Raw genomic sequence first — 11,609 nt, 5'->3', positions numbered from 1 at the left:
TTCAGAGCTGGAACTTTCAGATTGGCAGTTTGCAGATTGTACAATGAAGGTTTAGGTGGTGGACATAGACCATTAATGGAGGCAGACAAGCTAGGAGCCAGGAGTTCACAGCTATAATCCTACCTCCACAGCAGGCTCATATCAAAAGATGGCCAATCCAAACAAGGTCAAGAAAGTCTGTGACACTCTCATCTGTGATTAACCACTAAAAAATTAGTAAGTGGGGGCCAGGAGTTTGGCCTAGTGGTAGAGTGCTTGCCTAGCATACATGAAGACCCAGGTTCGATTCCTTGGTAGCATATCCATAGAAAAAATCCAGAAGTGGTGCTGAGGCTCAAGTGGTAGAACTTTAACCTTGAGAAAGCCCAAGGACAGTGCTCAGATGCTGAGCTCAAGCCCAGGACTGGCAAAAAAATTCATTGCTCAGAAAAATGAAAATCAGTTGAATGGACTGGATATTACACAGAAATAACCTGGATTGCATAGTTAACTCATAAGAAGAATATAGTAATTTGAAAACAGAAAATTCTTGAATGATAAGTGAGTTACTCATGTTTAGACAACAGTTTCATATTTAGAAGAATCATGGTATACTATCCAGGAGAAGAGAAATACATCTGTACACCTCAATACACACAATTATTTTTTGTTGTTGGTCATGGGACTTGAACTCTGGGTCTGGGTTCTGTCCTGAGCTCTTCAGCTCAAGGCTACTGCCCTACCCCTCGAGCCATAGGGCCACTTCTGGTTTTCTAATGATTAATTGTAGATAAGAGTCTCTCAGATTTTCCTACCCTGGCTGGCTTTGAACCAAGATCCTTGGATTACAGGTGTGAGCCACCAGCACTCTGCCCAAAAAAATTTGCAATTTAAAAAAATTATTTAATGATGGTACTGAGGCTTGAACCCAGGAATTACAGCTCTCATTTGGCCTATTTGCTGAAGGCTGGCACTACTGCTTGAGACAACTGTATTTTTGCTGGTGAGTCTCTTGGATTTCTCTGTCTGGTTGGTTTCAAACTTTTATTGTCATATCTCAGTTTCCTGAGTAGCTAAGATGACTCAGCATGTGACTTTAAGGTTAACTCTGACACCAACAAGGCTAAGTGAGGATTTGTAGTCAAGGAGCAAGGGAAGGTTAGTGGTTGGAAATTAGTAAGAGATATACAGGGGAAAAGGATACAACTTAAATGGATTTCCCAACAATTTGCCAATATAGGGAACAAGCAGAGACACTGGATTAAGGACAGAGTTCACCATGTCCCACACTCAGAAACACTCTGGAAACTTAAAGCACAAATTGGTTTATTTTACATGCAGAGTTTCATGACCTTTTGTCTCTCAAGGCTGAATTTAGTTTGCCCCCGATCCTCTAGATCGCAACCTTTTTTTTTTTTACCAGTCCTGGGCCCTCAACTCAGGGCCTGGGAAATGTCCTTGGGCTTTCTCAAGGCTAGATCTACCACTTGAGCCACAACACCATTTCTGGCTTTTTTTCTATGTATGTGGTACTGAGAAATCGAACCCAGACCTTTGTGCATGCTAGGCAAGCACTCTACCACTAGGCTAAACTCCAGGCCCCTGTATCTCAACCTTCTGAGTAGACTTTTTTTTGCCAGTCATGGGGATTGAACACAGGGCCTGAACACTGTCCTTTGACTTTTCTCAAGGCTAGTGCTCTACCACTTAAGCCACAGCACCATTTCTAGCTTTGTTCTGTGTATGTGGTACCGAGGAATTGAACCTGGGTCTTCGTGCATGCTAGGAAAGCACTCTACCACTAGGTTAAACTCCCGGCCCCTGGATCTCAACCTTTTGAATAGACTTTTTTTTTCCAGTCCTAGGCCTTGAACTCAGGGTCTAGGCACTACCATTGAGCTTCCTCAAGTTTAGTGCTCTACTACTTGAGCCACAGAGCCACTCCCAGATTTTTCTGTGAGTGTAGTACCAAGGAATTGAACCCAGAGCTTTGTGCATGCTAGGTAAGTACTCTACCACTACGTCACAGTCCTGGCCTTTGAGTAGATTACATTCATGAGCCATTGGTGCCATAGGTGTTCTTTTTGTGATAGTTCTGTGGCTTGAATGCAGGTCCTGGGTGCTGTCTGTAAGCTTTTAAAATTTATTTTATTTTATTTTTATCAAGGCTACTGCTCTACCACTGGAGATACAGTAGGATTCTACACTGGAGATTCTGGCTTTGGGGTGGGTAATTGGAGATAAGAGACTCATGCATGGTCTAGGAGCGTGGCCTAGTGGTAGTACTTGCCTAGCATACACGAAGGGTTTGATTCTTCAGTACCACATATACAGAAAAACCCAGGAATGGTGCTGTGGCTCAAGTGGTAGAGCACTAGCCTTGAGAAAGCCCAAAGACAGTGCCCATGCCCTGAGTTCAAGCCCCAGGACTGGCAAAAAAAAAAGAGAGACTCAGCCGGCATGGTGGCTTATCCCTGCAATCCCAGCTACTCAGGAGGCTGAGATCTGAGGATCATGGTTCAAAGCCAGCCTGGTCACAAAAGGACCAGAAAGTCTTAGCTCTAATTAACCTCTAGAAAACCTAGAAAATGAGGAAGTGGGGCTTGACTCAAGAGTAGGGTGGTAGCTATGAGCTGAAGAGCTCAGGGACAGAAAAAAAATAGAGACTTATGGACTTTGCTGCTTGGGTTAGATTCAAACCATGATTCTTATATCTCAGTCTCCTGATGAGCTAGGATTATTATTATTAATTTGTCAGTTATGGGGCTTGAACTCTGGGCCTGGGCACTCTCCCTGAATATTTAAGCTCAAGGGTAGCACTCTACCATTTCAGCCACAGCACCACTGCCCCTTTTCTAGTGATTAATTGGAGGTAAGAGTCTCACAGACTTGTGTGCCTGGGAAGGCTTTGAACTGCAATGCTCAGATTTCAGCTCCTGTGTAGCTAGGATTACAGTAGGCATGAGCCAGCCCAGCTTTCCATGAGACTCTTATAACTCCAATTGACTAGCAACAAATTCAGAAGTGAAGCTGTAGCTCAAGTGGTAGAGTATGACCCTTGAGCTAAAAGCTAGGGGACAGCATCTAGGCCTTGGGTTCAAGTTCTACTAAAGTTTATCTGGGAGTGACAGATGTATGACTCACGTATACAATCCCAGTTCCTGGGGAGGCAAGTATTAGAAGCCCTAATATTCAAGACTAGCCCAGGCTAAAATGTTATCAAGACATCCATCTTAACAAATAAGCCTGAGGCTGGGATGTGGGTGGGGAGTTTGGCCTAGTGGTAAGATTGGTTGCCTAGCATGCATGAAGACCAGGGTTCAATTTCTTGGTGCCACATACATAGAAAAAGCCAGAAATGGTGCTGTGTTCAAGTGGTAGAGCACTAGGCCTTGAGAAAGCACAAGGATAGTGCTCAGGCCCTGAGTTCAAGCCCCTGGACTGGCAAAACAAGCCTGGCTTGTTGGCACAGACATATCGTCTCAACTGTGTGTGAGAGAGATCTAGTTGTCTATAATAGTGATTCACACCAATCTGTTCTCTCTACCCTTCTCACACACACAGTAATATATTATCTAAGAACTATTTTAAAATAAAAATGAATCATATGGAAGGCTGGAGGTGTAGCTAAGCAGTGCAACCAATCTCAAGGCCCATTTCAAATCCTGAGTTCAATGTCTACAACAAAAACAAAGACATATTGTAAGGTACCAGAGACTCGAGCCTGTAATCCAAGCCTACTCCTGAGGCTGAGATCAGAGGATCCTGGTTCAAAGGCAACTAGGGCAGAAAAGTCTGTGAGACTCATCTCTAATTAACCACAAAAAATTGGAAATGCATCTGTGGCTCAAATGGTAGAGGGCTAGCACTGAACAAAAACCTGAGACAGCATCCATAAACAAACCATAGAAACAGCAAGAAAAAATTGAAGAAAACAAAAAATGTTAATGACAAACGTGGGAAAAATGATAGATTTTCCCAATTTTATCTATTGAGTGACAAAAGTCTGTGGTTTGGGGCTTGGAGTATGGCCTAGTGGTAGAGTGCTTGCCTAGCATGCACGAAAACCTGGGTTTAATTCCTGGGAACCACATACATAGAAAAAGCTTGAAGTAGTGCTGTGGCTCAAGTGGTAGAGTTCTAGTCTTGAGAAAGTCCAAGGACAGTGCTCAGGTCCTGAGTTCAAGACCCAGCACTGGCAAAAAGAAAATTTGTGCCAAGGTTTCTTGGCAAAGTTGAGATGAATTTGGTCCTTGAATACTTACTTTAGATTCTTCATACCCTTGACTGGATCTGTCAGGTTCATACCTACCTCAGGGCTTTTCAATTGCTTCTCCCTGTCCTTGATACATTCTTTGTCTGGATAATTATGGGGCATGCTCTCTTTAGGCATCCCAGGCTTATGCTGTGTGTCTCCTTCTCAGTGAGGGCCTCTAAGAAGCTCTTTCCGCTATGCCTCCTCCACATCACACTCATTTGCTTCAGTTTTCATTTCTATTCAAAATGCCACTTTCCCTCTCTCTGTTAAATCTGAGGCAGTTAACTTTTTCTGTGAAGAGCCAGAGAATAAATAGCTCAAACTTTGCTGACCATATGGTTTGAATGGCAACTCCTCAACTCCAGAGATCACATGAAGAGTATGTGAGTGAACAAGCTGTGAGTTCCACAAACGTGAGACGTGGATATATGACTTCCCTATAATTTCAAGTATCACAGAAATCCTATTCTTCTTTGGACTGGTTTCAGTCACTTAGGAATAGAAATAATGCAATTGGTAAACCTGATACAAAATTAGCCACCAGGCTGAATCTAGCCATGTGGGGTACCATTGTCTGCTGCATTTCTTTTAGGTTTTTATTGTTGTTTGTGCTGTTACTGGGGCTTGAACTCAGGGTCTGGGAACCATCCTTAACTTTTTTCTTGAGGTTGGTGGTCTACCACTTGAGCAACAACTGTACTTCCATTTTTTTTATGGTTGTTGGAGATGAAAATCTATGGCTTTTCCTGATTGGATTGAATTTCCACCCTCATGTGAGCCTTCTGGATTATAGGCTTGAACTAATGACTCCTAGCTTCTCTGTTTCAATTAATGCTCTCTCTCAATCACCTAGAACATTCACTGTTCAATTTCTAACCTGCTACTCTAAAGGTTCCCAATTGCTGTACCACTGGAAGAGAGAATTTAATCAATATACTTTTACTTGGATTCTCAGTTTACCCCTGACTATCCTCTGCTAGATTTCTCCAAGATGTATTTAATTTTGAGATTAGAGTTTTCAAACAGTATTTTATTTTTAACATCAGGGAAATCCTGTTTGGCTAGCTGAGCCAGGTAGTGGAGTAGGACTGGGCTAAGTGAGAACTCTCATCCTCCCTTTCCATTTTTTGTAGCATTCAGAGTTGAGGTTGGAGTAGAGTCACCACTCCACAGAAGGGGTTAATGGCCTGTTTTCCTGGATGTATGGTCTCAAGCTCACAGATATAGAATGGGTTTAGGTACTCCATGTCATTGTTGAACACTGGGGCTTCAGCCTCTAGCCCAGTTGGAAAACAGGATGCTCCAGTTGATGATGCAGATGATGATGTCAAAGATGCTAAAATACAGGGCTAGAAGATGAGATGCACTGTGAGGGAAAATGAGGCTGTCAGAGACTCTTCACTCAGGCTCATGTGAGAAGATGGCTGAAAAGTTAACCTGCCTTCCTGCTCCCCAAAGTGCCCCATCCATTCCTGCCTTTCTTCCCTGCTGTAACTCCTACTTTAAAAAATATTTATTAAAAAATATTTATTAGTACTGGACTTTGGGCCTGGGGCTGCACATTTGTGAGAAAGCTGCTCTATCATCTGAGCCATGCCCTGATCCTTTCTTGGTTTTAGGAATTTGGGGGGGGGCATAAAATCACACACATTTAACCTAGGCCAGTTTCACACAAGATCCTTCTACCTAAACCTGCTAGATAGCAGGGGATTTTAAGTATGATCACTGCACCTGGACCTAAATCCTCAAAGCCTTATTTTGCAAAGTCTTTCCACTTCTCTTCACGATAGTTTAACTCATCTGTCTGAAGAATCCTTCCTCTATGTAGCCCAGACCTAGGGATAGGACCCAAGTGTTCATGTAAGCTGGAAAAGCATGCTGCTACTGGATCCCACTTCTAGCCCTTCCTGTATCACCTGACTTCCTAGAATCTTCCAGTGCTCTAACTGTGCTGTCCCCTCTTAAGACAATTGCCTTTGTTTTTCTAAAACCATCCACCTCTCTTTCTGGCTTCATTCACCCTTTCATTTTTTTTTACAGTCCTGGGCTTGAGCTCAGGGCCTGAGCACTGTCCTTGGACTTTCTCAAGGATAGAGCTCTACCACTTGAACCTCAGCACCACTTCCAGCTTTTCTCTATGTGTGTGGTACCAAAGAATAGAACCCGGGTCTTTGTGCATGCTAGGCAAGCACTCTACCACTAGGCCATCCTCCTGGCCCAGAAATGTATTTTTTTTGCCAGTTCTGGACTTGAGCTCAGGGCCTAAGCCCTGTCCTTGGACTTTCTCAGTGCTAGCGCTCTACCACTTGAGCCTTAGCACCACTCCCGGCTTTTTTCTATGTATGTGGTACCAAGGAATCGAACCAGGGTCTTCGTGCATGCTAGGCAAGCACTCTAACACTAGGCCAAACACCAAGCCCATTCACCCTTTTTTTAACACCAAACTCCACCCAGAGAATGTTCCAGAAATGTCAAGGCATGTTCGAGTAAGCCTTCCCACTGACTGATGCCTCTTTTCCCCAGCCCTTGCCCATGGGATGCTCACCTGCTTATCGGGGTAGTAAAAATGGAGCTCCACAAACAAGGTACCAGACAAGAGCAGAGGGTGCTGCTGAAGATGCAGATGAAACTTGCAGCTTAGTTGGAGCCTGGAGGACAGAAAGGGACTGGAGTCAACATAAGTTTAGGTATAAGGCCAGTCCAATGAGGTCAGGCTGGGAACTGGGGTGGGAATTACTAACCGAAAACCCCAAAGATAATCCAGATAGACGATATAAGATGACCAGGACAATAACTACGGCCAGTATGATCAGAGATACAGCCAGCAGAAGTTGTAGCCTGTAAGGAGCAGGATTCTGCAGATCTGTGGTGAGGAAAAGGCAGGTCAGGGGTGAGATCTCATGTGTGTTGGTAGTAGTAGTATCATTTCAATTCAGGGCCTGTCTGCCATCCCTTTGCTTTTAGGCTCATGGGTGGTACTCTGCCACTTGAACTACAGATACAGTTTTAGTGTTTTGTTGGTTAGAGTAAGAGTCTCACAGACTTTCTTAACTATGCTGGCTTTGAACTATGATCATCAGTTCTCAGCCCTCTGAGCAGCTAGGGTTATAAGCCTGACCCACCAGCACCTAGCATTTTAACTCTACCCTGTCTGAAATTCCTCCTTTCTCCTCTGTTATTTTGCATGCCTCCTCCGTCTTCTAAAATCATTTACTGCTGTTTGGCCTTCTATCACTGCTTGAACTCCTTTCTTCCTGTTTCTTTTCTTTTCCTTCGTTTTTTTGTTTTTGGCAGTTGTGGGGCCTGAGCACTGTCCCTGAACTCTTCAGCTCAATCAACCTACCGCCCTCCACCTTGAGCCACAGTGCCACTTCCGATTTTCTGGAAGTTAAATGGAGATAAGAGTATCACCGACTTTAGTGCCCAGGCTGGCATTGAACCTAAGATCTCAGCCTCCTGAGTAGCTACAATTACAGGTGTGAGCCACAGTGCCAGACCTCTTTCTTTCTATTTCTGTCCACTGCTGCCTCCACTAAGACTAGCACTTGTTCTTCTCTTTGGTCTCAAAGTCTTGCCTCTGCCTCCATCTAACTAGCTCTACCTTCCCCTAATTACATGTATGGTAAGTGTTCTGCATTTAGCTACATATTTCTCATTCTTGGGGGTTTTTTTATTGTTGTTAGGAAACTCAAAAAAAATTTTTTTGCCAGTTCTGGGGCTTGAACTCAGGGCCTGAGCAATGTCCTTGGGCTTTCTCAAGGCTACAGCGCTACCACTTGAGCCACAGCACCACTTCCGGCATTTTCTTTTCTTTTTTTTTTTTTTGGTTAGGTCATGGGGCTTGAACCCTAAGCCTAATGTGCCTGCTTTCTCTCTCTCTCTCTCTCTCTCTCTCTCTCTCTCTCTCTCTCTCTCTCTCTCTCTCTTCCTTTCTTTCTTTCTCTCTTCCTCTAATTCTCTCTCCTTCCTTCATTCCTTTCTTTCTTTTTTTTTGTTGGTCATGGGGCTTGAACTTGGCCTGGGAACTGTCCCTGAGCTCTTCAGCTCAAGGCTACCGCCCTGCCCTTGACCCAAGCCCCACTCACCGTTTTCTAGGGATTAATTGGAGATAAGTGTCTCAGGTCCTTTTGTGCCCAGGCTGGCTTTGAACCTTGATCCTCAGATTTCAGCCTCCTGAGTAGCTAGGATTACAGGCGTGAGCCATCATGCTCGGCTTCTTTTTCATTTCTATGCCTATACTGGGCTTGAATTCAGGGCCTGGGCACTGTCTCTAAGTTTTTGTGCTCAGGCTAGTGCTCTACTAGTTTGAGACACAGAACCATTCATCTTTTTTTTGTAATTAATAGAAGGGTTACATGATATTTGCCAGATAGAAGGTGCATTAATTCACATACATTGATACCCTTTCACATGTCTTGGTACCCATTTCCCTCCCCCCCACCCCCACAGAACCATTCATCTTTTTGGTGGTTAATTGGAGAGTCTCATGGACTTTCTTGCCAGGACTGGCTTTGAATCATGACCCTCAGGCCAAAGTCATAATGCCCATTGTGTGAGGTACATATGCAGGAGCAGAACAAGCTCATGTGGTCACAGGATACTCCTCAGCTTCCTGACTAGCAAGTGTGAGCTGACATCTGGCTACTTCCAGCCTTTCCTGAGGTGAGAGTCTTATAGACTCTCCATCCCAGGCTGGCTTCGAACTGGAACCCTCAGATCTTAGCCTCCTGACTAGCTAGCTTTACGAATGTGAGCCAATAATACCTAGCAAGCCCTTCAATTTTCTTCATAGGATCTTGCTGAGGAAATGAGCCTGACTTCAAACTCAAGATCTTCCGGCTTCAGCCTCTTAAGTGCTAGAGTTAGACATGTGCTACCACATCTAGCTTCAATTTTGTTTCTTTATTCTGTCTGTGCTTCTATCCTCTAACTACTTTTGCCTTTCCCTTTTGTCAGGCCATTCATCTCTACTCCTCTCTCCAACTGACTCTTCTTGCTCCCTGCTGAGTCTCTGTCCTGGCCTCCATCCCCTCTTTTATCTGACCATCACATTTTCTACCAGACAACTGACTTTTTGTATGCCTATCCCTGCGTCATTCCTTCCATCCAGTCTTGCTCCCCCAACTACAGCTGCCATCTTGACAACCATATCCAGGTCCTCTATTCATCCACCTCTAGGACCCAATTCCCCAGGTGTCCTTGCCCCCCACATTGGCTTTGGTACCATTGGCAGAGTGAGGGCCACGGCAAGGACGGCGAGGCACATGAATGGGCTGAGCAGGTCTTCCTTGTTGTATATGTGGTCCATCACCTCCGGCATACAATCTGGGACATGGAGAAGAGACAAGGCATTTAGGATGTCACAGGCACATGAGCATTGAAGCCCCCGATCCCACACCCACAGTGTCAGAAATCACAGGGGATAAACATGCACTCTCCCCTTGGAAATGGATGGATCCAAGATCTGGTTGAGAAGGAGCTCAGAGGCTCTTGTTTCAGCCCGCGACCCTGGCCCCCATAATAGTGACTGGAGAAGATGAGGTGCCCGTAGGTGACCATGAGTCCCTACAAGAAGAACATGGCCCCGATGGACACATTGGCCTCAGTCTCCATCCTGCACTAGCAGGGACTAACCCATAGGTCGTGGATTGGGCCTGCTGAGATCCCGGGGTTTTGTGCAGGCCCTGAAGCCCACTCCATCCCTCTGAGACACCTCCTGCTCGACTGGCAGTCATCCTATACACACTGGGTGCTGGGGGAATAGCCCTGTCTCCCTTTTCTCCCACCTCTCACCCTGTCCACCCCTAATGCCTCTTCCATCCATCAGAAAGTCTCTACTGTCTCTCTGTATCCCATCGCCCATATATTTCCCCACTGCTTTATCCTTGCCTCTCTCCTTAATATATCCTTCCCCAGCCATCTGACCATCTTTGGTCTCCAGTCCTGTCCCTGCCAATTCCTACTCCAGCTGGCCCCTTAATTTTTGCCATTCTCACAGCTACCGGGGATTAAAATAGTAGACAAACTCACTCAGGCACCATGGCTGTTCTTCCGTCCCTGAGGCCTCCTGACCATGAGAAATTTTTCCTTCGTCAGGGTCTTGTCTGAGGCTAAAGTTCCAAGGCAGCTATGGGGACCATCAGACACAAGGAGCGCCCCTCCCTCTCCCAGCTGGCCTATCACACAGGCCCCCTGGCCGCCCACTCACTAGCAGAGTTCCATGTAAATGAGCAGGACTTCAGGGTGACATAAAATGCGAAAGTCATAATGGGCATTGTGAGAGGAGCTGAACAAGCACATGTGGTCAGAGCATGGGAGAATTAGGGGACCTCTTTCTCCCTCCCCTATCCCCTTTGTCAGACACGTATCAGCCCCCATGGTCCACCCCATGGCTCCACTATGAGTAATGCAGTGGGGGCCAGGACCAGAAGGTCTTGGTATGGGGGAGGCTCCTACTCTCCTTCATTCCTTTTATGAGTCAAGTTTGAACATCTGGACCACACAGGTGCTGTTGAGCCCCTCAGACAGGGAAATTGAAGTGTCTTTGCCCTTCACTGTTGTCTCTTTTGGACTTGAAATACAGCTTAGCTGTGCTTTGTTTGTTTATTTATTTATTTTTGCCAGTCCTGGGCTTAAACTTAGGGCCTGGGCACTGACCTTGGGACTTCTCAAGGCTAGAACTTACCACTTGAGCCACAGCACCCCTTCTGGGTTTTTTCCCCCCTCTATATACGTGGTGCCAAGAAATCAAACCAGGGTCTTTTTGCATGCTAGGCAAGCACTCTGCCACTAGGCCAAACTCCAGGCCCCTTAGCTATGCGTTTTTATGTGTATGCTGGTACTAGGGCTTATAATGAGTTTATGTGTGTTGTCCTTTCGCTTTATTACTCAAGTTAACACTCTACCACTTCTCAGCACCACTTCCCAGGTTTTGTTGGTTAATTTGAGAAAAGAATCTCAGAACTTGGATTACTTTGAATTAGAATATCCAGATCATTAAAGTTACAAAAGCTAGTTACTGGGGCCGGCTAGAGTGCTAGCCTTGAGGAAAAAGCCCAAGTACAGTGGTCAGACTCTGAGTTAAACCATGGGACTGGCAAAAAACTAAAAGCTAGTTACAATATATCATGTCTATAATAAGTGCTCGGTATTAAGGTTGTACAACACAAAAAATAGAATAAGACATTCTTAGTCTCTGAAAATTTTCAGATTTAATTTAATCATTTAACAGGATACACATAGATAATAATAATTAAGCTTTCAATAAACCACAAACCACTCCAGAGTGGAAATGATAAAAAAAAAAAAGACACACACATACACACGATGCAAAGCCTAGAGACCAGAGTCAAGTCAGTTCTGAATACACAGA

The 11,609-nt window shown here is 44.9% G+C and overlaps 1 protein-coding gene across 2 annotated transcripts; it reads right to left on the bottom strand.

Annotated features, from left to right (window-relative positions):
- Nucleotides 1-5,496: 5,496 nt before the first annotated feature.
- LOC150040698 (uncharacterized) lies at nt 5,497-10,416 on the bottom strand. 2 transcript variants are annotated; one of them, XM_090326643.1, is made up of 5 exons: nt 10,268-10,416; nt 9,462-9,562; nt 6,979-7,100; nt 6,783-6,885; nt 5,497-5,603 (listed from the first exon to the last, which is right to left on the bottom strand). In XM_090326643.1, the coding sequence occupies exons 1-4, from the start codon at nt 10,276-10,278 to the stop codon at nt 6,787-6,789; spliced, it is 333 nt and encodes a 110-aa protein (XP_090182769.1). In that variant the 5' UTR covers nt 10,279-10,416; the 3' UTR covers nt 5,497-5,603; nt 6,783-6,786. The 2 variants fall into 2 exon arrangements, with proteins under 2 accessions (XP_090182769.1, XP_090182770.1); XM_090326644.1 differs by having other exon boundaries at nt 5,538-5,586.
- Nucleotides 10,417-11,609: the final 1,193 nt, after the last annotated feature.

This window comes from Megascapheus bottae, chromosome X, assembly GCF_031878675.1.
Source record: "Megascapheus bottae isolate mThoBot1 chromosome X, mThoBot2.hap1, whole genome shotgun sequence".
NCBI classification, from domain to species: Eukaryota; Metazoa; Chordata; class Mammalia; order Rodentia; family Geomyidae; genus Megascapheus; species Megascapheus bottae.
Note: the sequence above shows the minus strand (reverse complement) of the source record. Positions and strands in the feature narration are given on the sequence as shown.